This window comes from Sorex araneus, chromosome 2, assembly GCF_027595985.1.
Source record: "Sorex araneus isolate mSorAra2 chromosome 2, mSorAra2.pri, whole genome shotgun sequence".
Lineage (NCBI taxonomy): Eukaryota > Metazoa > Chordata > Mammalia > Eulipotyphla > Soricidae > Sorex > Sorex araneus.
This window is the reverse complement of record NC_073303.1, coordinates 306423923-306451254: the sequence shown is the minus strand read 5'-3', so window position 1 is coordinate 306451254 and position 27332 is coordinate 306423923. Positions and strand designations below refer to the sequence as shown.

Genomic DNA, 27332 nt, shown 5'->3' with positions numbered 1-27332 from the left:
AAAAAAAGATTCTCTCAGGTCTGAGAACTCAGGCAGGACCTGAGTCAGGAATGGGACAGGTGCTGGCTAAGAGGAGGAGAAGGAAGGGGAAGGCCAGATAAGCTCAGGGTGTGGGAAGTGGCTGATATGCCACTATATTGCTATATACTTAGTTTCCTTTTTATCAGCCAAACAGTAGTACAAGGAGACTCAATGGTGTCTGAAGTAATTGGAACTGGGCTCACTTCCTCATTTCTCTATATGAATTGTATAGATTACTCACCTTCTGTGGACATCAGTTTCCTTATCCACGAGGAAATTATAAAAATATTGATCTGAGCTATTTTAATTTTTTTCTTTTCTCTTCTTTTTTGGCCATACCTGGTGGTTCCTAGAATTACTTCCAGCTCTGTGGTCAGAGATCACTCCCGGCAGTGCTCAGGGAACAATATGTGGTGCTGGGGACTGAATCTGGGTTGGGTAAGACCCAGGCAAGGACTTGGGTGGGAACAACCTCAGTCCTTAACTTGGCTATTTCACATGAGAATTGACACTCATTCATTCATTCCATGAATATTGATGGGATGTTTTCAGGCATTAGCCATTAATGATAGTTCAAGAGGTATAAGTTATATCAGAAAACTTTTGTGTGACCTTGGGAAAACTATTAAATCTCTTTGGACCTTCATGTTATACTTTATCACTTATGAAAGAAAGTAAATAAATGGTTATCTGGGATCTCTGCTTGAAAGCTCTCCCCCACCACCTCGTATTAACTACTCACTCAATGGAGACGATGACAGCATTCAACTCCTCAGCCATTGCTGCACACAGCTCATCGTAATAGCTGATTTCTAGAAGAGACAATGGAATAATCATTGTAAAATAGGTTACTTAATACGGCCGATTTGTAAACTCTGCAAACTGTAGATTGCTTTTAGATGAACTTAAGTTACTAATGATAAAAATATTTTTTTTAAAAAAAGCAAATGTGAGCATATGTGTCAATAATAGTTACATGGTCCTCCATGATATTGAAGCTAAAGGCATCTTCAAAGATGGAACACCACTGGCCAGGCAAATAAATGGGAATACATTAAACTCAGAAGCTTCTGTGCGCAAAAGAAACAGTGACCAAGATACAAACACAGCCCATGGAAAGGGAAAAATTATTTACCCAATACCCATCTAGCACTGGGAGAACTTTACAAGAAAAAAAATCCAATCCCATCAAAAAATGGGGAGAAGAAATGAACAGAAACTTCCTCAAAGAGGAAATACAGGGCCAGACTGATAGTATATCAGGTAGGGTGTTTGCTTTGCACACAAACCAAACCCTGGTTCAATCCTCGGCCTCACATACAGTCCCCCGAATACTACCAGATGTAATTCATGAGTGCAAAGCCAGGAGTAACCCCTGAGCATCGCCAGGTGTGACTGTCACCCCTCAAAAAAAAATACAAATGACTAAAAGGCACATGGAAAAAAGAAGGCACATCGCTAATTATCGGAGATGCAAATCAAAACAACAAGGAGATATCATCTCACACCATAGAGAGTGAACACATCAAAAAGAACAAGAACAACTAATACAACTAATGCTAGTACGTATTCAGGGAAAAGGGGACTCACATTCATTGATGGAAATGCCTACTGGTCTAGCCTTTTTGAAAACAGTATAGGCATTCCACAAAAAAATAGAAATTGAGCTCCCGTTTGGTCCAGCAATACCATTCTGGGAAGATATCTCGAGGGTCCAAAAAACACACAGCAGAAACACCATCTGCACTTCTATGTTCATTGCAGCACTGTTCACAATAGCCAGAATCTGGAAACAACTCGAGTGCTTGAGAACAGATATCTGGATCAAGATACTAGAGCACATCTACATGTGGAATGGAATACTATGCAGCTGTTAGGAAAAATGAAGTCATGAAATTTGCTTATAAATGGACCGACTGCTGAGTGAAATGAGCCAGATGGAGAGGGACAGATATAGAATGACTGTGCTCATTGGTGGGATTAAAAAAAAAGTATGAGACTAATGTCCAAGGCCAGGAAAAACAGGGGCCAGAAGAACTGGTTAATGTTTAAAAGCTTGCCACAAGTGTATGGGGGGCAAAGGGCAGTTAGAATAGAAAAGGGACAGGATGGACAATAATAGTAGAAATGATCACTTTGGACAAGAAATTAGTGTTGAAAGCATGTAAAAGGATATGCATGATAACCTTTCAGTATCTGTATTACAAACCATAATGCCCCCGCCCCCCCAAAAAAAGAAGGAGGGAGAAAGAGAGAAAGAGAGAGAGAGAAGAGAGAGGGAGGGAGGGAGTGAGGAAAGGAGGGAGGGAGGGAGGGAGGGAGAAGGAGAGTGAGAGGAGAGAGAGAAGGAAAGTGCCTGTCATAGAGGATTGGGGGGAGGGAAACTGGGGCATTGGTGGTAGGAAAGGTACAATAATGAAGGGACAGGAGGTGGAATATTATATGAGGAAAACCTGTCATGAACAGTTTTGTAACTGTGTATCTCACTGTGATTCAATAAGTGAATAAATAAGTAAATGGATGGACATGGAGAGTATCCTGCTAGTGAAATGAGTCAGAAAAAGAGGTACAGACACAGAATGATGGTACTCATTGCGGGATATGAGAATATATAATATGAGACTAATACCCAAGGATAGTAGAAACAAGGGCCGGGAGGACTGGTCCACAATTGGAAGATGGCCACAACTGGTGGCACAAGACAGCAGTTAGAATAGAGAAAGAACTACTGTGACAATGATAGTTGGAAATGATCGCTCTGAACAAGAGCTGAGTGTGGAAAGTAGGTAAAGGGACAAACATGATAATCTTTCGTACCTGTATTGTAAAGCCATAACGCCAAAAGGAAAGAGAGAGGAAGAGAAGAGATAGAGAGAGAGAGAGAGAGAGAGAGAGAGAGAGAGAGAGAGAGAGAGAATGAGAAAGAGTGGGGATGGGAAAAGTGACCATCATAGATGCAGGCTGGGGTGGGGGGAAGAGGGCAGGATGAAAACTGGGGACATTGGTGGTGGGAAATGTACACTGGTGAAGGGATAGGTGTTGGAACATTGTATAATTGCAACCCAATCACAAGCAAATTTGTAACTGTGTATCTCATGATGATTCAATAATTTTTTTCTTTTTTTTTCTGGGTCACACCCGGCGATTCACAGGGGTCACTCCTGGCTCATGCACTCAGAAATCACCCCTGGCGGTGCTCAGGAGACCATATGGGATGCTGGGATTCGAACCTGGGTCAGCCACGTGCAAGGCAAATGCCCTACCCGCTGTGCTATCACTCTAGCCCCCAATAATTTTTTTTAAATAATAGTTACATGGCCAAAAACCAGATCTGGTTTATGACAAAGTACAATTATTGTAAAGCAACAGGATATTAATACTAGATGGTCTTTAAATGTATTATAAAATAACCATCTGTTTTATAGAAGACTATGTGAAAAACAGTATGTTACTGTAGACTGTGTCTACCTTTCCAAAAATGAACAACAAATAATTTCTTCTTTAAAACCACATGTATTATATTTTTCTCTTTTGACATCGTTCATTTACTCTAATTTAGAAAGCCACCAATATGGTGAATATGGTAGCATGGTAGGACTGTTGTCCCATTGTTCATCGATTTGCTTGATCAGGCACAAGTAACGTCTCCATTGTGAGACTTGCTGTTACTGTTTTTGGCACATTGAATATACCACAGGTAGCTTGCCAGGCCCTGCCATGCGGGTGGGATACTCTCAGTAGCTTGCCAGGCTCTCTGAGAGGGATGGAGGAATTGAGAGGGACAGAGGAATTGAGAGGGACGGAGGAATTGAACCTGGGTCAGCTGCGTCGTACAAGGCAAACACCATACCTGCTGTGCTATTGCTCCAGTCCCTGATGAATATAGTATCCTAATTAAACCCCATTTACGTTCAACACAAAACAAATTAGATCTTTTGTAAGTCTTAGGATTTCTTTTCTTTGGAGCCTGAGAGACAGTATAAAGGTTGAGGTAGTCATCTAGCAAGTGGCTACAACTGCAGCAGGGTTCAAATCCCAGAGCCACACAGTCCAGAGCCATAGTACAGGGGTTAGCACGTGTGCCTTGCTCCTGGCAAGCAGGGTTCAATCCCTGACACCATAAAGGGTCCCAACCCCTGAGTAGTGATCCCTGCCTGAGTGCAGAGCCAGAAGGAAGCCCTGAGCACTTCCAGGTGTGGGCCATAAATAAAACAAAAACAAAACACACCCAAAACAAAACCCCCAAGTCCCGATACCAAACCAACCTAAATCCCAGCAACACCTAAGGCGCGCTAGCACTGCATGGCCCCTGGGCAAAGAGTAGCCCCCAAATAAACAAAACATATTTCTCTCTCTTTTTTAATTTTTCAGTTTTTGGAGGAGACAGGTCTTTGGGCCACACCCAATGGTGCTCAGGACTTATTCCTGGATGTGTGTGTGACCAGGAGTCACTCCTGAAGGTACTTGTGGGACCATAAGCAGTGCTGGAGATGAAACCATGAAAGGCAATGCCTGTATCCCCAGGAGATCCAAAGACTGGACCTAACAGAAGAAATGCATGTAAAAATGTAATCCCTTCATTACTTTAAAAAATAATTTAAAAGTTGGACTGTGTCAAGAGAAAGACAATAAGTATGACCACTCTCCAAGGCAATCTCAAAAGACTAATAACTCAGAAGACTAAGAACCAAACCCTCTATGTCATTTTCTAGCCGCAGGTCTTCCTTTGGCAGGAATGATGAACAGAAGTGATATCCAAAAGATAAGGCTGACTCTTATCCGTCATCCCATTCCTGGCACCTCCAATATAGCGCCACGACTGACGGTATCCAGTGTTCAGTCTCGTAGAAGGAGGGGATTGATTTTTTTTTTTTAAATCTCTATCACCTGGCACACTTTACGATGATCAAAGGTTCAAGTCTACATATATTAAGTGTTTCACTGAAATTTCTGTATTCCAAGGGACCTCTCAGTCCTGGAAAAACCTGCATACTCCATAAGCAACTGCTGAAAACATAATCAGCAAACAAAAATGATCAAGGAGCCAGAAGATAGCTTGCGGGTTAGGCCATGTGCCTGGTCCAGTTCCTGGAACCATGTTGTTCCCTGAGCATCATGAGGTATGTCCCTGGAGACCCCAGCATTGCCAGTGTGGCCTGGGTATTCCCAGAACTGCAGGGTCCAAGCAGCATCGCATCCTATGGCCTTTGCACTGACCTGCTGGCCCGACTGGCCAAGAATCACTTGTGGGACTCTCAGACCTTCTGAGTACTGCTAGGGAACCCATCACTTTTGTTAACATTTTAAAAGCTTAAAATTTTGTTCACTGTCACTGTATCACTGTCATCCCGTCGTTCTTTGAATTACTCGAGCGGGGGCCAGTAACATCTCCATTTGTCTCAGCCCTGAGATTTTAGCAGCCTCTCCTTACTTGTCTTTCCCAATGACTGAAGGCTCTTGAAGGGTCAGGGGAATGAGACCTGTTATTGTTACTGTTTTTGGCATATTGAGTATGCCACGGAGAGCTTGCCAGGCTCTGCTGTGCGGGCGGGATACTCTCGGTAGCTTGCCGAGAGGCATTGGGTAGTGGAGGTCAGCTGCCAGGGCTGGGTCCCTTGGGGCGGGGAGGGCTCTCACCCCTCCCGCTCGGGGGTGCCCCAAGTGGAAACAGCCTCTGGCACAGAGTCTGGTGGCATGGTTATGGGAGCCTCAATTTATGCTCCTTTCTGGGAGAAGCAGCCGTGAGTTCTTTTGAATCTCTAATTTTCAAAAACTAATATAACTGCATTTTCAATGACTTTGCTTTTAGAAGGAGGGGGTCTGCACCCAGTTTTTAGGGGGAAGGGGGGGCTGCACTCAGTGATGTTCAAAATTTTGTTAATATTTACATTTTTTAAATGTTGTTAATTTTTTGGCTTTTTAGTTAAAATGGAGTTAAATAAAATGAATTATTGGGAAAAATGATATATTTTCACCTGTAGTATACTTCTTCAAAAGAGGTAGGATGCAGAGACATAGCCCGGTGCGCTGATCACAGGTTTTGCATGTAGGAAGCCTTGCTTTCATCCCTTTCACTGCATGTCGCCCATGCACCGCTGGGGGGTAACCCCTGAGGCACAGAGCTGTGAGTAGCCCCCAGTACTTCTGAGCATGGCCAGAAAACAAAAAGGTATATCATGTAATAAAATAAGCAAAGTTGCTACTAAGTTTTATCATTATGGTTTGGGGGCCAGACTGCAGCCATGCTCCGGAACTACTTCTGGCTCTGTGTTCCCTGGACCACGTGGTGCTGGAACTTGAAGCCAGACCTCGGCATGCGATCTCTACTGACTTTAAACTGAGGTACGCTTGAGACTTTCGACTAAAGGCGCAGAAAGAGCTGTGTGAAAAGGAGGGCGGAGAAGGGGCTCTGATTTCCTCCTGGATAAGCCGCTCTACTTGGCTGCCTACCATTCTGAGTGTGTAAATAATACAGTTTTTAAAAAAAAATCCCCCAAAACAAAACTGAACTCTGGAAGATCATTTTATTTCCATAGCAGGATACATCTTTTCATCTTTGCCTCCATAAGCAGAAGTGACAGTGGTAAATTAACAGGTAAATTCAGGGGAAAACAACAACAACAAAACTTGTTCTATTCCAATAGAGAGATGTCTTCCAGAATGCCAGCTGGCCAAAGAACTATCGATAATTCCCTTCTAGTCTGGCCCAATAAAACACCAGCTTACTCGATGCAGAAAGTTACTGTCCCTGCTCCGCAATTAACCTATGATTTAAGCCACTGGAAATGTTTTGAATGCAGTGTGCTGAATTAATAAATGAATAGGCTGAATTTTGGAAGGGGAGTCAAGGGTCCCCCTAGCCTCACGCCCAGTGGTACTAAGTTGAGAAACTCAGGTGTGGTGGTAGGCGACGGGCAAGCAATTGGTGCTGCTTGGGTAGGCAGCGCTGGGGGCTGTAAGGGCGCCCCTCGACACGGCTTGGGGGTGGGATGAGTTACTGGGACTAGATCTCTGGAATTGTCACTTACTACCTTTCCAGCCTCGCTGAACATTTTTATGTGACATAAATAATTTTGTAGGGAAAAGAGGGTTCATTCAGACAGTCCAAAAGAACAACAACAAATGGTTTCCTCTCCTTTCCGACCCCGGAAGAACGCCACACCCATCACACGACTTCAGGGTCCACCGTAACCCCAAACCAAAGGAAGGACGTACTTGCGCTTGCCAAGGCCCAGCCACCTCCGTGGATATAAACCACACTGCGCTTCAGCGGCTCTTGAGGCTTTGGGGCGCCTTCGAACACTCTGACCTCCACGCCGTCAAAGTCGGTGTCCGTCACCTTCACCTGCGGGGTTGACCACGCGCTTTTCTTGCCAAATGATAGGATGATAAAATTCAGCGCCAGCAGATGATGGCTCAGTCCCAGGTAGTGGATCAGGTTGCTCTGCAATTGGAGGAGGGATAAAAGGGAGAGCAGGTCAACGTTGTCATCAGCTGAGCCGCATTTCCTAGCTTTCAGGGGCTGACACCCAGGGAGCGTATAAGGGGCTGTTGTAACGGTGTTCACTTCATCACGCACACCGAAACAATCTGTGCTGGGAGAACAAGAACTTTATTACAGTGGTTGATGCGACCGTGGGTCTAGTCTAAGTAAGTACCTAAAACCTTAGGCAAAGTTCAGGGGTCCAAGGGCCCATTAAAAAAAATATATTATTTTTATTAATGAATTACCATAAGGGTACAGTTGCAGATTTACATATTTTTGTGCTTGTGTTTCTGTTATACAGTGCTCGAGTACCCATCCCTCAACCAGTGCCCATTTTCCTCCACCGATGACCCCAGTATCCCTTCCATCCCCCCATCACATCCCCCCCACCCCACACCACTTCTGTGGCAGGGCATTCCCTTTTGTTATCTCTTTCCTTTTGGGTGTTGTGGTTTGCAATAGAGGTATTGAGTGGTCATCGTGTTCAATCGATAGTCTACTTTCAGCATGCATCTCCCATCCCGAGTGAGTCCTCCAACTACACTTTACTTGGCGTTCCCTTCTCTGTCTGAGCTGCCTTTTCCCCCAGCATGTGAGGCCAGTTTCCAAGCCATGGAGCAAATCACCTGGTACTTATTTCTACTATTCTTGGGTGTTAGTCTCCCATTCTGTTGTTTTATATTCCGCAGACGAGTGCAAAATTTCTATGTCTGTCTCTCTCTTTCTGACTCATTTCACTTAGCATGATACTTTCCATGTTGACCCACTTATATGCAAAGTTCATGACTCCATCTTTTCTAACAGCTGCATAGCATTCCATTGTGTAGATGTACCAAAGTTTCTTTAACCAGTCATCTGTTCTCGGGCACTCGGGTTTTTTCCAAATTCCAGCTATTGTAAACAGTGCTTCGATGAACATACAAGTGTAGATGTCATTTCGACTATACTTTTTTGCAAGGGCCCATTTTTATAGGGCATTACTGCAAACTTTGCCACATGCTCAAGCAATGTGGGGGCACACAGACACAGGACGGCATTTTGTCAGTGTGGTTATAGGGAGTTTTCTAAAATAAGCATTTTCTTAGCTTGAAATAAGGAAGTCCATGCCAAGTGCAGACATGGTGAGCATCTTTTATAACTTTCTAACCACAAGTTAAATCAGCTCTTTAACGTACACACTATCGATTATAAAATCAAAGATACACATTTTCATCATAAAGTAAATTTTCATCATAAGTAAATTTTCATCGTAACAGTTGTCAAGGATCAAACTGGTCAGCTTCTGGCAAAGTAAATATATCACCCCCTTCCCATCCCTTCAGCCCTTAGAATTTGAATTCTTACAACTGCCAGTGCATCTGAGCACTTACTGGACAATGTAATGCAATAAAGATTTGTATTTATTATCCGCTTTTACAAATTACAAAATATTTTCACACATGAGATCTTCTTGGCTCTGAGAGAGAAGCAGGACAGGTGTTACCAATTCCAGTTTTACTGAGAAGTGTTAGGCATTGCAGAACATTTCCATCTTCTGGAACTCAAGTTGCACAAGAAGAAGTTGTGGCGCCCAGGAGTTAAGTCCTTTCTGAATTTTTTCCTAAGGCAGGATGTCATCATTCCAATAACATGCCCAAGCCACTAAGGCCTAATCACCAGAACTTTTGTCAGCATTCTTTAATTGTTTTGAGTCGAGGGCCAGGGAATATGTAGCTTGGTACAGCTCATGCTTTGTATGTTTGGTTGATGCCCAAAATGGATCCCCAGCACCACAAAATAAAATGGTTGTAAAAGTATTCCTTTTTTTAGCTTATATATTTAAGTGTGCCTGGGTCAGAATCCATGGCGCTCTGGCATTCAGAAGTGGATCAGCTCCGACAGAACCAGAAACTTTTTAGAAATCCGCAAAGAACACACAGCCTCCCACCTCTTGCTCTTTGATCCTTGAGGGTATCAAACTCTCTCTTCACAGGAAGTTCTTGCATCGGAGAATGTGTACAGAGAGAAAAGACCCAGATCATCTACCCAGCAAAGTCTCTGTAGAGTTTATTCCCTCAATTCCACTCGTTATATAAGCTCTTCTCATCGAACACTCTTACAGAACCAACTGCCCTGCAAGACTTAATGGCCTTGTTTCAAAACCAGAGAATTCAAAGAACCTGAGTAATGAAGTTATAGAAGCCCCAAATGCCAAAGAGTGAGTGGAAGACTTTCCTGGTACAGGTCTACTCGAACTCAGATTTTATGTCTCCTGAGCAGTCAGACTCCTGAATCATTGTCTGAGGGAAGACATCACGACTGAATACATGTGCCCTAGCACAAGAAGAGCTAGAAAAAACTGCATTATAAAATCATTAGTCCATACTCATGCAAAAAGAACAGGAGGCAGTTCATCTGATCATGAACAGTTATTGCAGTAATTCCATTAATTTGTTTGCTGACAGTATAGCAGGGAAATGCTGCTTATAATTAACTCTTTTATTAACAAAAGAATTCAATGACTATATGTACCGATTGTCCAATTTACTAAAAAAGTCATAACTGTTAATGTTCTTAATAATAAAAAAAAATATGTTAGGACCAGAAAATTCTAGGTTTTTTTTTTCTTTTTGGGTCACAGCCAGTGATGCTCAGGAGTAACTCCTGGCTCATGCACTCAGGAATTACTCCTGGCAGTGCTCGAGGGACTATATGGGATGCTAGGAATTGAACCCCGGTCAGCTGAGTGCAAAGCAAATGCCCTCCCCACTGTGCTATCGCTCCAGCCCCAAGACCAGAAAATTCTAGACATCAATTTAAGATCTTTGGCAAATAGGGAAAAGGCAATCATCATTTAAGTTTTTTTTTTATATAAAATATCAGTGTAAAAGGAGAATACAATCTTCCAGGATGTAGCTAAGAATTATATATTCATTTCATATTTTAAAAATCACAATAAATCCTTGGCAATTGAAATCAATTAATAGAGAACATAATCTATTTTATTAGTGACAGGAACAGTGGTTTTATGGGTATGAAATAATGAACAAAGAACTGGAGGGCTATTTCATTTCGCACTATATATATATATTTTGTTAATTGTAGGCTTCCATGGATATAACAGAGGAAAGATGTTTGCTTCTCAACTACAAGAATTCTGTAAAACAAACAAACTGTCTTTGGAAGAGAGAAAAGTAAAATCCACCATGGTTTTCATCAACGATGGTATAGTTCTAGTATTCAGACTTGGCTCAGTTCCCTCACACCTTTCCAGAAACACTCACTGTGAGCATAGGATCATTTTCATTAATAGAATTTCTGAATAGCTCACAACATTGTTTACATGGAGCAGGGTCGGGTGTTGTACGGGGCAGTAATGCTGGCTGGAGAAGGAACAGTTTTGTTTATGCAGAAACAAAGAAGAGAATATAAAAGACTGAATGAGTGGGAAAAGACCCAAGAACAAGCTTTTGAATTGTATTGTTTTGAATTGTATTGAAAGATTGAAGATGACGAATAGTTATCCCACAGACCACAGAAACTTGCAAAATTTGAAAATGGAATCAAACATTTGGTAATTGGTAGCGGGTCATTAACCAGTTTCACCACTGCCTGAGTATTACAGTGCTAGAGCACATTACTGAATCCTGGCTACATAAATACAGCCAACCTTTCTGTGAGAAAAGAGGCCCGGATAGTCGAAGCAGCCAGTACCAAAGCGGATACCTGAAACTATAAAGACATACAGAATATTGTGCTAGAGAAGATGGCTTATGTCCAATTGGGCCCAGGAAGTTTCCCTGAGTTCTACTCAGTAAGGGAAGACTCCTCATGTCTATGTGATGTCAAAGGGCAAGATAAATTTGTGACTATTTTCTAATCATTTCGCTCCAATATCTTAGTTCCTTAGTTCTCCTCACTACTTCCCTTCCTTCCCTTACAGCAGCCAAGTCTGTCTGTGGTTGTTACTTTAGGGAAGGGATATGATCTACACACAGAAACAGGAGTAACTGTCTGATTTTTATTTTTAAAAAACTCTATACTCTGGGAATGAAAAAACTGATAGCAATTTCCATAATGGATAAGATGCTACTTCGGGAAAGAAATGTGTGAGCTTGGTAGTGAACTGTAGACATGTGCCCCGTGTCCAGACAGAACCTTGGAGACAGGCATGACCCTAGGAAGAGTTGCTGCAGGTATATCTGGGAAGGTTGTCCTTCAAGTGGTCTCAGAGAGCCCATCAGGCTTCAGCTGGTGCAGGGACAGTAGAAAGATTCCACATGCCAATTAAAGCATGAACATAATGAGCATATTAACATTTATAGCACCATAATATATAATAAGCATATATAATACATATTATATAAGCATATAATAATCCTTGTCCTGTTATATGCTCTCAAGGAACTTAACAGGAATTAAAGAGAGCCTGAATAAACCTGAAGGATTCTTATAGGTAGAAAAAAATGATATCCCAAATCAGTAAACAGGAATCCAATACCACATAATGTGAGCTGAGGATAAATATGCACATGATCTCACTTACTCATTCACCCCAACAAAATAATAAGCCCCTTTCAGGGCCAGACTGACAGTACAGCAGGCAGGGCACTTGCCTTGCATGCAGTTGACCCAGATTCGATCCCCAACATCCCATTAAGTCCCTTGAACCCGCCAGGAGTATTCCTTAGTGCAGGCCAGGAGTAACCCAGAGTACTGCCAAGGTGTGACCCAAACAAACAAAAGGTTCAAAACATAGATCAAGAAATATTTCTTATATTCTTGAGTTTGTTAAATGAGATTCAGGTCCACCAAAGAAACCATCTCAAATTAAGAGTTTCTTGAAGCCTCTTCAGATCACTGTATCACTGTCATCCCGTTGTTCGTCGATTTACTTGAATAGACACCAGTAATGTCACTATTCCCCCCAGCCCTGAGATTTTAGCAGCCTCTCCTTACTCGTCTTTCCCAAGTAAGGAGGCTCTTTCAGGGTCAGGGGAATGAGACCTATCATTACTGTTTTTGGCATATCGAATATGCCACAGGTAGCTCGCCAGGCTCTGCCCGTGTGGGCGGGATACTCTTGGTAGCTTGCTGGGCTCTCCGAGAGGTATATATGGATCCATATTCTTTTTAAAAAAGAATAGAGGCAGGCCAGAGAGAGCTCAATGGGATGAAAGCATGCTTTTGTATGCAGGAGGCCCAGGACCTTCAGATGCACTAAAGAACTCCAGTAGCCAAAGCAGCAGGTCAAGTGTTATCTTACCCGCTGAGAACTATCCCAGTCTTAACATGCCGAAGTACTGGAGGGCACGGTTTGAAGTCAAATTCTGCTTTAAGGAGAGAGAAGGGATAAAGGGTTCTCACTAGCCCTCAGTGGGACAAGACCACATCAGTGAGCTGCTGACTTTTCTCCAGGTCTGAATGTTACAGGTGAAAAGATAAGCAGAGATCAAAGAAAGCTAAACAGATACCGCAATCACAATTACTTATTAATATAGAGTAGTTGTGGGGCCACTCCAGATAGTACAGTGGGCTGGACATTTGCCTTGCACACTGTCAACCTGGGTTCGATCCTGGCATCCTATATGGTCCCCCAAGCACTGCCAGGAAAATTTCTGAGTGCAGAGCCAGGAGTAGCCCCTGAGCCTTGCAGGATGTGGCCCCCCAATAAAACAAAACAAAAATAGACTAGCTGCTAACCATGGAGAAGGGTGCTCTTTGCTAACTGATTGGGCATGTATATTCTAGGGGCAGAAAAAAAATTGAGGAGAAAAAGATAATCTTCGGAGTCTTGGAATATATTCTAGGGGCAGAAAAAAAAATTGAGGAGAAAAAGATAATCTTCGGAGTCTTGGAAAACAAAGCAAACCAAAGCTTTATACATGAGTCACTGATGTCAGTTAAGTGATATAACCTTAGTAATAATGGCTTCGAATAAAAATCATACAGAAGGAAGCAAATACTTTTGCCTGGGAGTGAAATCCACTGAGGCACTGAGCCCGAATGAAATTTGAATGCAAGATGAAGTTTGGGTCACAAGAAAAAGAGCCAAAAGGGAAGATAGAAAAGCATTGGACAAGCATTAATTCAAATGCCAATGGGAGGCTGCAGTTTAAAAGGGAAGTGGAGGCGAGGGGAGGGTGGGGATGACGGGCTCCCTCTAAGAGGCACAGATGGCCCCAGCCAATAGCAGACTCCCGCACTGGGGGCCCAGTTTCTCCACTTCCCAACCGTGTTACTAAACCTCTCTGATAATTATTAACCTGGATAATTATTCACCAGTGGAACAGATATAACAAATAAAAGTACTTCAAACAACTGCTGTGACACTTGGCAAAAAGAGAGAACAGCTAGCATAAATGCCTCTCCCTGGCATAACTAAGCCTTGTAGGGACTCTCTATTGTTATTATTACAGTCTATTAGAACAGCGTTGTTGGAGAAATGTGAGCCCAGAGAGAGACAGACCAGGATTTTTAGTCATTCTATCATTTCTCCCCCATGTTTACATTATTTATTAGGACAATACTAATTAAGAAGTTCTGTAGGGAACAGGTTAAAGAGATATGAAATAATTCTCTCTACAAAGTTCATTTCTATGATTATGTCAAAAGGGGCGAGGGAGGTTGGGACAAAGCTACTGCACACTGATACTTTGTCCGCATAAATAACTCAGCATGTGGTCAGATTTCAGCAGGCACCAACCACATTAAATACTTAGAGCAATCTATCGCAAGTCACCACCAGCTTCATTTCTCATGTTCAAAGGCTTTATTCTAGGTTAGTGTAAAAGTGTCCAGCTTCCCAGTAATGGTCATTTCAGCCTGCGAAATAATTTTTTTGTTTTGGTCTGCACTTGTTGGTACCCAGGAGCTAATCCCAGCTCAGTGCTCAGGAACCAGGCAGTGCCAAGGATGAAATCCAAATCACCTGCATGGAAAACATATACTCATCTTTTTGACCCACAAGTAACTTTATTTTTGGTGGGGAGAGGTTAGGGCCACACCCAGGGTTCCTGGGGGCTTACTCCCAGGGTTCCTGGGTGTTTACTCCCATCTCTGTGCTTAGGAATCTTCCCAGCAGTGCTTGAGAGACCATGTGATGCTGGGAATAGAAGTAAGGTCAATCACATGCAAGGCAAATACCTTAATCCCATTACTATCTCTTATTTTTTTTTACAGTCATAGGAATGTTTTATTTACATTCATTCTATTGTGATTTTTAATATAACATTTTAATATGCCAACAAATATTATAACATAGAATCAAATATTGTAATATATTCCACAAGTAAATTTCATGGTTATATTTTCTTCACTATTCCATTACTATCTCTTAGCCATTAAGTTACTTTTCAAATCTCTTTAGATCCTGCACTTTTCTCATCTATAATTGTTTTAAAAGTCACAGAATACGTACCTGCACAGAAATTTCTGGTGATTTTTTTTAGTATCATAAAATTTAAATGCAGGCTCATTTTCTTTTTTTATTGGGCACAAATGACATGACTTACACTTAAATGAAACATTGTAATTCACCTGAGACTCAATAAAGCAGAATTTCTGCTTTACAAAAGAAAAAAAAAACCTTCAATGATGTTGTATAAACTTTCCAAACTACAACTGGGTTCCTAAAGTATCATTTATGTACCTATTATATAAAAAGACTGCTACATATTACAAAGGACGGTAAAAGATGGATGGAAGACCAAAAATTTAAATCTTGTACAATTCCCCCACCGCTCTCCCCAAATTGCCATCTCTCCTTAAGCTTGCACAGTTCTCACGATACTTACTTTTTTTTTGGTTGTTTGCTTTTGGGGCCACACCCAGCACTGCTTGGGTGATCATGTGGCTCCAGGGATGGAACCAGGGCTGGCTTCCTGCAAAATATGCACCTTAACCCCTGTATTATCTTTCTAGCCCCTGAACACTTTTTTTCAAAATGAGACTATATCTTCGGAGGAACTCTATAGAGCAGCAGGCTGCGAGGAGGGATTAAAGACAATATTGAGCAACTGTGAACATTTGACAATTGTCCACTGTGAAGAAAATGAAGGTAAATCTTGAAAGAGTACAGTGGAGACATATGAAAAAGAGAAATCACTGAGGTTGACTTCCTGGGGTTTGACACCTGCTCACAGAATGGGGAGACTAGGATTAGGTGGGAAGGTTGAGGCCCTGAGAATAAGCATTCAAAATATTCAAGCTATATCTTCCCTCAAGGGAACAGTAACCATATAAAGACAGAGATGTCAGGAATAGTATGGCAACTTCCTTTTCAGAATTGCTCCAGTTAGAGCCTCTGGAACGTCGAGGTCTATAGACTTAAGGCTGAGTCAGAGTCAGAGATTTAAGGCTGTCAGTCCAGAGAAAGAGCTCAGAATTAAGTTTTAATTATTCAGGAGAGGTGAGTAGGAAAGGGAACACAGAGTCAAGGAAACAGCAGATGACTTATCCCCCAGGAGAAGACAGCTGGGATAGAGAAGGGATCACTAAGTCAATGATGGGTGGAGGGACTGTTCGGGATGGAGATGTGTGCTGAAAGCAGACAAAGGACCAAACATGATAGCCGCTCAGTATCTATATTGCAAGCCATAATGCCAAAAAGTAGAGAGAGTATGGGGAAAATTGTCTGCCATAGAGGTAGGGGGAGGACTGGGATGGGGCAGGGGGAACACTGGGGACATTGGTGGTGGAAAATGTACACTGGTGGAGGGATGGGTGTTCGACCATTGTATGACTGAAACTCAAACATGAAAGCTTGTAACTATATCTCATGATGATTCAAAAAACAAAACAAAAAAAAAAAACAAAAATCAGGAAACAGCAGAGAATAAAAGTCTTTGACAGGCTGGGAAAAAATAATCCAAAGAGGGAACTCTAGAGTGGCAAGAGGAAACAAATAATAGTATATCAGAGGATGGAAGTCAGACTGGATTCTTTAAAAAGCTAGCAACTTAAGGAAGTTGAGAACTGAAAAAAAATGGCTATTAGCAAAACCAGAAGGGCATTAGTAACAGTCAAGAGAAGTTTTAGGCATGCTATGGAACATAATAAGACCGTTATTTCAATACCTCCATCGTCTTTGTAAAAGATAACCCATCTCTGCACTCTGTTGTTCCTCGAAGGGATACAATGGCTACTGTGTCAAACTTTCATCAGAAAATGTCAACATTTTCCCATGCCTCCCACTCCAAATTGCAGAGAATCCCACAGTAAAAGTTGCCCTGGCTGAGCAGCAAAAGTGTCAGTCCACATGCAGTGACACTTGAGGATGGCACCCTCATATCCATCTTCCTCTGCCAATTACACAAATTAGTTAATTCTCAAGCTGTGTGCTCAGGCAAATACAAAAACTGGCTAAAGTGTATATGAGGAAGCCAGATTGGCTATGTTTCTTTCTGCTAGACAGCAGAATCTCATTTCTACTGCTTACTGACTGTGTCTTCATTTGTATGTATGTGCCTTAATTTTCTCATCTTCAAAATGGGAACAATGGTACCTAAGTTCACTGAGTTGTTACAAACATTATATCAGTGAAAACATGGAAAACACTTAGAATAGTGCCTGATACAGACCAAACACTATTGCTATTTATTATAATCATGACCCATTCATATCATCATAGAAAAATAAATGTTACTTCGGTTTATATCGAGCAGAACAAGCTTGATAATACTAGTAAGTTAATGAGAATAGAATAGGGATACTTGCTTAATTCATAAAGATTTAACTTATACACACTTTACTTGTGAGATCTAAGTATATACTTTTAGTAAATATGAGATACTCTAAATTTCTCAAACAACTCTTAGTGATTTTTCAGTCCTACTTTTAATAAATATAAATAGCATATAGAACTTGAAGAAGAAACAAATAGGCCCTGGAGATAGCTGTTTTGTTTGCACAGGACTCTGGTTTGTTTCCCTTGGTCCCCGCTGCATGGCAAGCCCTTTCCCCCCGCCCCACACACACACTCCTGGGTCTAGTTCAGGTGCCCTTCAAGCACCATGCAAGGGTCAGACCCTGCAAGTCCCTGCATGGCAGAGCCTGAGCAGCACTGCCCCCTTGGGCCCGAGCACTGAACTGTCCAGCCCAATTGGCCTAGTACTTCTGAGAATAGCCCCCAGATATGTCTAGGGATTCCCCCCAACCACCACCCAGAAAAACAATAAGGAAAAAAGGTTACAAATATCAAATAAATAGAAATAAAACCTTAAAGAAACTGCAGGTGTCTACTTGGGAAGGAAAATTTGAAAATTGGAGGGGTTGGGGTAAGCATTGGCAAACAAGGTACTAGATGGCCGTCCTCCAGAAAAATGAGGAGTGGAGGCAAGACTGATCACTCTGCCGCTGTTCCCAAAAAGAGAGTAAGAGAAAGAGAAAGAGAAAGGAGAGGAGAGGAGAAGAGAAGAGAAGGGAGAGAGAGAGAGACAGAGACAGAGAGACAGAGACAAAGAAACAGAGAGACAGAGAGAGAGAGAGCTCTCTTAGGTAGAATGATGTGTCACTACATTAAGAGCACAAGCAAGTCAACTAATTCAACCAGCAATTGTTTTCTACTGGATCCAGGGTGGCCCAAATATGGGGGGGAGGGTAAAAAGATGAACAAAACATATAGATCTAGCTTGAAATGATAGAGCCTTCCAGACACAATAGATGAATATGATATATAAACTTCAAAGATAGTCACATATACCTTAAACTACAAATGTTTGCTCCCCTAGCCTAGAGAGAAAAGACAGAAGTGGAAAGAGAGCATCTTGGAAACAGTATCAGCTGTGTTCAACTATGTTTTAATGCACGGCCAGAAGTTTTAAAGGAGAGGGCGGTGGGGGAGGCACATAGATGCTTGAAGTTGTGATTCAGGTTTTCCACACTCTAGTTTTCTGCCCACCACCACACAGAGTTTCATGAGTGCCCAGCACCAGCCCCTCCAATAAGGATGGAAAGACTTCATTTCCTATTCCCACCCAGATTGCAAGAAAGAAAGCATCTCTGAGATGAAACTGAGGCTTGGATCTCTAACTTAGCCCAAATCTGAGAAAAGGGCAGGGTGATCTGATCACTCTTTGGGGAAGACTTTGGGCATATGGTTAAGAGGTAAAAGTCAACCTCACTGGTATTAAAGTAGAGATGGGAATTTATTTGCACTAGTTTATTTATCTGCCTTTGGAAGAACAGCTGTTCCTCAGGCCACTCCTCCTGGACCCCAAAGTCTTCAAGTCTTCGATTGCATATGGCTGTCCTTTGGTCTCTCTCTCCCAGTGATTTTGAGTGAAGTTCTAAGGAGCACACCTCTACATTTTCCACCAAATACACATTTCCTCTATTTAAGGGCATATCCCCTCTTCTGGGGCCCAAACAAATCTGTTTGAAACCAGTATAGTGCTGTTACTCAAATATTTGTTGGTTGAAAAAAAAAAAAAGTCAACTTCAACGAGAAGAGGGATTTGAAAGATAGAAAGAAAAAGAAGAAAGAAGCCAATCTTGGAAAATGCCTTTATTTGAGGGTCAGTGAGTAGGAGAAGAAGAAACAGTCTGTAAGTCTTTCCACCTTCCACTCCCAATAGAGAACTTAATTATCAACCTGGAAGAGAAACAAGATGGGTGAGAGTTGGCAGAAAGATCCAGTTGTTCAATGCCTGCAGAAAGGCCAGAACAGTCTTGCTGGCAAAGGAGCAGTGGAGTCATAGGTGAATCCATGAAAGACAGTTATGTTGAAAATTTGTGGCTGGAAGCCAGTTTGTAATGGATTGCAGTGAGTAGGAGTGAAGAAATTGCTATAGGGATTGTAGACCAGCATTTTCACAATCTACAACCACAAGGATAGCAGCCTGACACAAAAATTTAAAAAAAAACTTGTGTGCATGTATGTGCGTGCACGCGTGTGTGTATGTGTGTGTGTGTGTGTGTATTAAGATGAAAGAGATAAGCATGCTTCTGTGGAAAAGAGTAAGGTTACAAAGGAGAAGAGAAATGAGGAGTGGACTGAATCTCTGGAAGGGGCAGAGAAGACAAGATCTGGGAAATAGATGAAATACAGGCGTTGAGAGGATTACCTCTAAGCAAAGCTTGGTTTTTGTTATGGTGACTCAGTTATGCCTGTAAGGTAAAGAAGACTGACTTTTCAGACTGACAATTTGAAGGCAACCCATGGCAATCTGACTTTCAGCCCCTAAATTCTGACAAAAATGTCATTGTGAGGTTCAGGGAGGACCCCATGATCTACTGTTAACAATGTCCTATTCGGCCTCTTTGACAACTCGCTCTTTCTTCAAATTCTCTTCTCCCTTAACCTCACTAGTCTCTCTTTTTCTCTTGCCAAGCTAATAATTAATCCCTCTCTACTTGGGGGTGGGACTGGAGTGTGTGTGCAGAGAGTCATTCATGGATTGTTACCTCTTCTGCTCACTGATCCTTTATTTTAAAAAAGTTATTAAGAAACCGTGATGTACAAAGTTGTTCATAGTAGAGTTGTCTCAGGCACACAATGTTCCAACACTACCAGTGTCCCACTACCAGTGTCCCCTTCTTACTGCTAATGACCCCAGGTTCCCTCCTGCCCCTCCAGGCCTGTGCATTTGGCAGGCATATAACAAGTTTACTTCATATTACTTGCTCCAATAAAACTGAAAGGAAAGGCAAATAGAACAATAAGAAAATAAATCAATCAAAGTTAATTTGGGATGATGGGTTGTTATGTTTTTAAACTTTTTTTTTATACTGTAGGAGCACTGTTATTTATTCAGCCATATATTAAGCTGATTGAATTGGGCATGAATTCCACGTTTTTAACCTTTCTTAGTCTAATAGAGGACACATCCATATGCACCAATAATGGGTGCCATACTCAATGCCAGATGTTAGGAAGGTCCTCCTGTAATTTACAGGAACTCTTTTTTCTTTTTTTGTGGGAGTGGAGGCGGGGATGACACCTGGCGATGCTCAGGGGTTACCTCTGGTTCTGCACTCAGGAATTATTCCTGGAAGTGTCTGAAGGACCATATGGGATGCCGGGGATCGAACCCGGGTCAGCAAATGCCCTACTGGGGGCTGGAGCAATAGCACAGCGGGTAGGACGTTTGCCTGGCACAAGCTGACCCAGGTCCGATTCCCAGCACCCCATATCGTCCCCTGAGCACTAAAAGGAGTAATTCCTGAGTGCATGAGCCAGGAGTAACCCCTGTGATTGCCAAGTGTGACCCAAAAAAGCGAAAAAAAAAACCACAACCCCCCGCCCCCCAAAAAAAGTCCTACCTGCTGTACTATTGCTCCAGTCCCTTAATGGAGCTATTTTAATGCTTCTTACAAAACTGGTTTCAAGGCTATGAATTTTTTTAAAAAGGCTGTGAATTCCCTATACTGTTGCCCATCCATGAACCTCTGTATAGTTCTTTCAAATCTGAATGATAATCTAGCTGGATATTATCCTTGGTGAGGTGTTCATTTTGTTGAGTTTTGTACTATATCCTTCCATATTCTTCTGCCTCACTGAGTCTTATTTGATAGATCTGCTGAACATCTTATGGGCTTTCCTTTGTGTGTAACTTCCTTTTCTTTATTTTTTTAATCTTGCTGCTTTCAATGTTCTGTCTCTAGCTTTAGATTTTTGTCATTTGATCATAATGTGTCTTGGGTTTTCCTAACTGGGTTTATTTTCACTGGGGCCCTTCAAGCTTCTTGGGTTCTGATGCCTGTAATCCTCAGTTCTGGTAAATTCTGTCAATTACTTTTTTAAACTATTGTTTGTTCATCACAACTATTTCCTATTCTTCAGAACTCCAATGATTCTTACATTGTTCCTCTTGAACTCATCCTGTAGTTCTCTGGTATGCTGTTCATTTCTTTTCTGACTATTTCCACTTTCTGCTGTTTCCTAAAAATTTTCTCCTCATTTTGGAGCTCCTTAATCTCTTGCTAAGTTGCTATCATGCTGCTATTTAGAGCTTTGATTTTATATGTATAATATTCGATATGGCAAAAACAGTAACAAGTCTCACAATGGAGACGTTACTGGTGCCCGCTCAAGCAAATCGAACAAAGGGAAGATAATACTACAGTGCACACACACACACACACACACACACACACTACCCTGGCACAAGCTAGTGTAGTCCAATGGTGATGGCATATTGGGGGCTCTTTCAGGATCAGAGGAATGAGAACTGTCATTGGTACTGTTTTTGGCATATAGAGTACACCACGGTTAGCTTGCCAAGCTCTGCCATGTGAACAGAATACTCTTGATAGCTTGCCAGTCTCTTCGAAAGGGACGGAGGCTTTTGGAGCTGCCTCTAATCACCTTTACAGTTGTTCCCAGTCTACTGAATGTAAGCTTTTGGTCAACTGGCATGTTGTAACGATTTGCACACTGACAAACACACACGTGCCTGCGTCTCTGGCCAGCACCTGGGACATCTGCGGCTTCAGGTTGGTCTCCTTGAGGTTGATGGAATGTACCCGGAAGTTGATGAGCAGCTGGCAGAGCAGGACCTTATTGCAGAGGGTCTGGCCAGGTCAAACACCTGAGCTGAGTTCCAGGTCACCCGGTGGGTTGGCTGACAGCACCCCACAGTGGATGAGACACTGCACGCACTGTCGCCAAGGCCTCATGTCTGATGCAACTCGGCCTGCCTGGGGCAGCTGTCGAAGCTGTGGTGGTTTCTCCATGGCCCGCCAACGTCATTCTTTCCGAATCTTGCAAAACAGCCGGCGATGTCCATCAGGAATCACGCATAGAGTTCCAGCAGGGATCACGCATAGAGTTCCGTGCCTGGTGTGCTGAGCCATGTTGTCTGAGGGGAGATGGTGGGCCGGGTTCGGGAGAATGCAAAGGGTTCAGGTAGCATTGGTGCCATCTTGCCTCCAATCAAATACAGTGTGGTTACTATGGAAAATAAGTAGGGAGTGTCTTATGATGTTTAGGAATATGTTCACCCATGCGTGAGGCTCGACCCAAGCATGTGGAAAGCAGCGTGGAGCATGACGGCGGTTGGGTTGTGGAGGTCGGATGCCAGGGCTGGGTCCATTGGGGCGGAGAGGGCTCTCATCCGCCCCCCTCTGGGGCACCCTGGAGTCTGGTGGCATGGTTATGGGGGCCTCATTTTATACTCCCTTCTGGGATAAGCAGCCGTGAGTTCTGGACAGTGGCCGATGAGATTATCTGGCACCGGCAGGAGGCGGCTTATGGACCTGACCCCTGGGCTAATGGAGACGTTACTGGCACCCGCTCGAACAAATCGATGAACAATGGAGTGACAGTGATATAAACTACCATGTACTACATTTTTGTCATTTATGGCTGTAGTAGTTTTTTTTTTTTTCACTCTTATGCTCAGCGGGTAGGGCGTTTGTCTTGCATGTGGCCGACCCGGGTTTGATTCCTTTGGCCCTCTCAGAGAACCCGGCAAGCTACTGAGAGTATCCCACATGGCAGAGCTGGCAAGCTACCTGTGGCGTATTCAATATGCCAAAAACAGCAAGTCTCACAATGGAGACATTACTGGTGCCCATTTGAGCAAATCCATGAACAATGGGAGGACAGTGCAGTGCTACAGTGCTATACATAATGAGCATGACCCCCCTATACTTTTTTTCAATGCCCTTTGTTGTGCTAAAATGAGCTCTTGTCTGGTCATGAAAACCAACTGCTAACATTTATAAGTTGGATTTCGGTTAGTAGTTTGAAATAGGCTGTATGGGAATATCTGCACCAAGGAAATCAGCAATCACACAAATCAGGGATTCTTCACACCCCAGCCCTCAGAGAACATATATCTGCCTGTATGCCATCTTCCTTACCCCCTGTTCTTTAGAGCGTTGGATGATAAAGGACATCAGTTCAATATTGTTTCTGATGCTTAAGTAGCTGGGCGGATGCAGACTACTCATCATACCTCTTTCTCCCTCATTGCAGGATAATTATGTTATCATTATATTGCTTTGGTAAGAAGGTGTAGCATATAGATACTCATAATGTTACCTGTTTTATGTCAGGTCTTCAAGCCATTTCAATCCCAGTCCATCATATAATGAACTACTGGCATCTCAAACAAATTAGTCTCACATTAGTTTGATGCTGGGCTGAATCACAGGCCATGTGTTCCCAAACTGAGAGATACAAGGATTTCAAGGATATATCTATATCTATATATTTTATATATCTATCTATAAATCCTTAAAGACAACATATGTGTGAATGTGTGTATATATACATATATATGTATATACACACATATGCACACACACACACACACATATATATATATATATATATATATACACACACACACACACACTTAAGCCTTTCTCAGAAGAACGATTCCAAAAAAACACTTTTCATTATCATGTCATGAGTAGTTATGAACAAGAATAGAGTTAGGAAATTTGATGTAGAGGAAAGAGCACCGATCATGGTCAAATTATGCCTCTATCATTTAATATCTGTGTGACTTGGACAAGTTTCATGAGTTCTCTGTGCCTCAATTATCCAGATAAAGCAGGGAGGAAAGATTAGTGTGTTTGAGGTATGGACCACATGACCTATTGCCACCTCTCACCAAAGGCCCTGAGCTGGCAGGAGTCTTGCTCAGGCCTAGAGCAGATCTCTACCTGGTTAGGGGCATGTAATATTCCTGTTCTTTCCTTCCTTATGCTTTTGATTCTTCATTTCTTTTATTCTGCATTCTGTTTATAAAATAAACCTTTTTTATGAAAGTGGGCATAGAGCAGAGAAGTTGCGTGTGAGGCTGAGTTGCATTTTCTCCATCTAGCAAAGCACTGGAGGGAGTGATTAAGCCAACCTAAGCAGCACAAACATAATGAAGAACCCATCTTTGATAGCTTTTGCCTGTCTACTATCATACAGTACACATTTCCAGTCATTCCTAAGGGCCAGTTCAGCTCCCCAAACCTTCTCTCTTCTATCAGATTGTGTCATGCAGGACGGTAGCTCACACAGAATGACACCTGCCCTCTGTCGGTACCTGTTCCCAGTGTTGGGAGTCTCAGACCAGCATGGCCCACCAGCCACCCAAATCACACAGGCAGGAGGGATGGTGCCTAAACATTCTAGCTGCAGAGCCCTCCATCATCTGCCTCCACTGCCACTCCTAAGGCAAGCGATTCTCAAGCTGACTTCAGAAAACGAGAAAGATTTTTGTATACGAAACAGACATTGAGCTTCCCCTAGTTAACACAATGGCTGGAGCGATAGCACAGCGGGTAGGACATTTGCCTTGCATGCAGCCGACCTGGGTTCGATTCCTCCATCCCTCTCGGAGAGTCTGGCAAGCTACAGAGAGTATCTCACCTGCACAGCAGAGCCTGGCAAGCTACCCATAGCTTATATCCAATATGTCCATATATATCCAATATGTCTTTGTCTCACAATGGAGATATTACTGGTGCCCGCTTGAGCAAATGGATGAGCAATGAGATGACAGTGACAGTGACAGTAGTTAACACAAAAGGGAATCTGAGACTCAGACAGGACAGGACGCGGGAATGTGGCCAGGGACAGTAACCCTGGAGCCTGAAGAGGCGCCCTGGTCATCCTGTTCCTTTCAGCTCCCTCTCACCAGCATATTCCTCACTCAAGTCTTCTCCAGTTTTGTCTCATTTTGGCCCTCTTCCTATCCCATTCTCTTTTGTCTTTATACACTTGTCTTTATACATCTGAAAAGAGACTTAGGGAAAAAAAAAAAACGGATTTTTTTGTTACTCAAGTCTCTGTTGCTTACAATACCAATCAGTAGCTCATTAGCTCCTTGGAGCGAAGTCTGAGTCTTGAGGATCAAATTGTTTTTTCCCGAGTTCCATGTACAACTGATCATAAACGAATGTCCATGAGGCTACCCAAACCGCTAAAAGCCTCCCTTGATCGCCAGACAAACAGCATTTGCTTTCATCTGAGTGTTCTAAATAACAGCTGGTGGGGGGGAGGGGAGCAGCACAAGGAATAAACTTCTAAACAAAACTTCCCAAACTCCTTCTGCTTTATGGTAAATGCAAGCTGGCTAGTCATGCCCTTAGCCTGAGTTTGCAAGCATTTTACTAAGGAGTCTCCACAACTTGGGTGAATCTTTTTCTTTTTTTTTTTAACTTTAAAATTAATTTTAAACACTATGGTTTTATAAAGTGGTTCATAACACCGTTTTTTCAGGCATTCAATGTTCTAACATCAATACTACCACCAATTTGGTTTTCCTTCCACCCACCCCGCAAAGACCACCCCTTTAGCAGGCACAAAATAATTTACTTTATATTGCTTGTTACAATAAAATGGAAATGGAATTATAAAAAAATATTTCAGTGAAATAAAATTCATCAAAATTGTTATGTCTCACAAGGGTGTTATTAAAGTCATTTTCTGAGGATTTACTAAGCTGTTTGATGCTAGTTGAGGTTAATCTTCTTTATGTCAAGTGTAGGAAGCAGCAAATTAGATATGACCTTTGAAAATGGTTTCTGAAATGGCATTTAAATCCAAAAGATAGAGGCAAATGATTTTTACAGGTATCTAGAGAGGTCTGAAAAGCCCAAATCAGATGATATAGTAAATTAAGACCTACATGCATTCAGATGGTTATAATAAATGAATTATAGTACATGAAACATATAAGTTATAACAACTATAAGAATTACTTTTGTACAATACTTTACAGTTTATGAGTATGTGAACTTTCACTTGCTTGAACCTCATAAGTACCTATGAAATAAGAAGAGCAGGCATTGACATTCTTCTGAGGCATAAAGAATTTCAATTCCTTGCCTAAGATCATAAAGCTCCAAGTAACAAAGTGAGCCAAAAGCCCAACCCACTGTCCTCTTAGCCAGGTCTTATTACTCAGACCTCAGAACAAATAAGTATCTAATCATTAGTTAACAGTGAAGTCTCTACCATCATACAGGCTTTGAGCACATTAAAAGTTTTAAAATCAGGGTGGGTAGATAAATGGGTCATGAAATTTATCCTAAATTTGACCCAACCAGCAGCACATTCTCTCTGCCAGTAGGTCTGTGATGCTGCTTTCTACGGTAAGTAATACCTATGAAAACTGGCATCGGTACAAAGTCAACGCTTCATAGCAGTTGGAATTTTTACAGGCAGAAATTTTCAGTTGATGAAGCTCAGTGTTTCCTTGACCTGAGGCATTAAGATAAGATTTTCCACCACCACTCCTGGCTACAATAATACCTGAAGTCCTTAACAATGAACATTATGGGGTGGAGAGATAGTACAGCAGATAGGGAATTTGCTTTGCACATGGCTGGCCTAGGTTCAATCCCCAGCACCCCAAACAGTCCCCAAAGCACTGCCAAGAAGATAAATGATCACAGAGTCCAAGGTAAGGTCTAAGCACAACCCTGTAGCACTGTCATCCCATAGTTCACCGATTTGCTAGAGTGGACACCAGTAAGGTCTCATTGTGAGACTTGTTGTTACTCTTTTTTTTTTTAATTTTATTGATTCACTGGGCTGGAGTGATAGCACAGCGGTTGGGCGTTCGCCTTTCACGTGGCTGGCCAACCCATGTTCGATTCCTTTGCCCCTCTCGGAGAGCCTGGGAAGCTACCGAGAGTATCCTGCCTGCACAGCAGAGCCTGGCAAGCTACCCATGGCATATTTGTATGCCAAAAACAGTAACAACAAATCTCACAATGGAGACATTACACAATGGAGCAAATTGATGAACAACAGAATGACAGTGACAGTGACAGTGCTATATATATATAGCATTGTAAGATGTTATAATTACCAAAAAGGAGATATTGGTATCCAACATGGTGTAACTCATGCTAAGTGCCACACCAGCCATCCAAAACTTAATATCTAACC

At 42.3% G+C, this 27332-nt stretch overlaps 1 protein-coding gene across 1 annotated transcript in view; it reads right to left on the bottom strand.

Annotated features, from left to right (window-relative positions):
* The window catches only part of NCEH1 (neutral cholesterol ester hydrolase 1), an 89082-nt gene that overhangs the window by 19350 nt on the left and 42400 nt on the right, over window positions 1-27332 (bottom strand). The window contains exons 2-3 of the mRNA XM_004603104.2: window positions 7237-7465; window positions 764-833 (exon numbers count right to left, since the gene is read on the bottom strand). Of these exons, the coding sequence (XP_004603161.2) occupies window positions 764-833; window positions 7237-7465 (299 nt within the window). The remainder of the gene's footprint in view (window positions 1-763; window positions 834-7236; window positions 7466-27332) is intronic.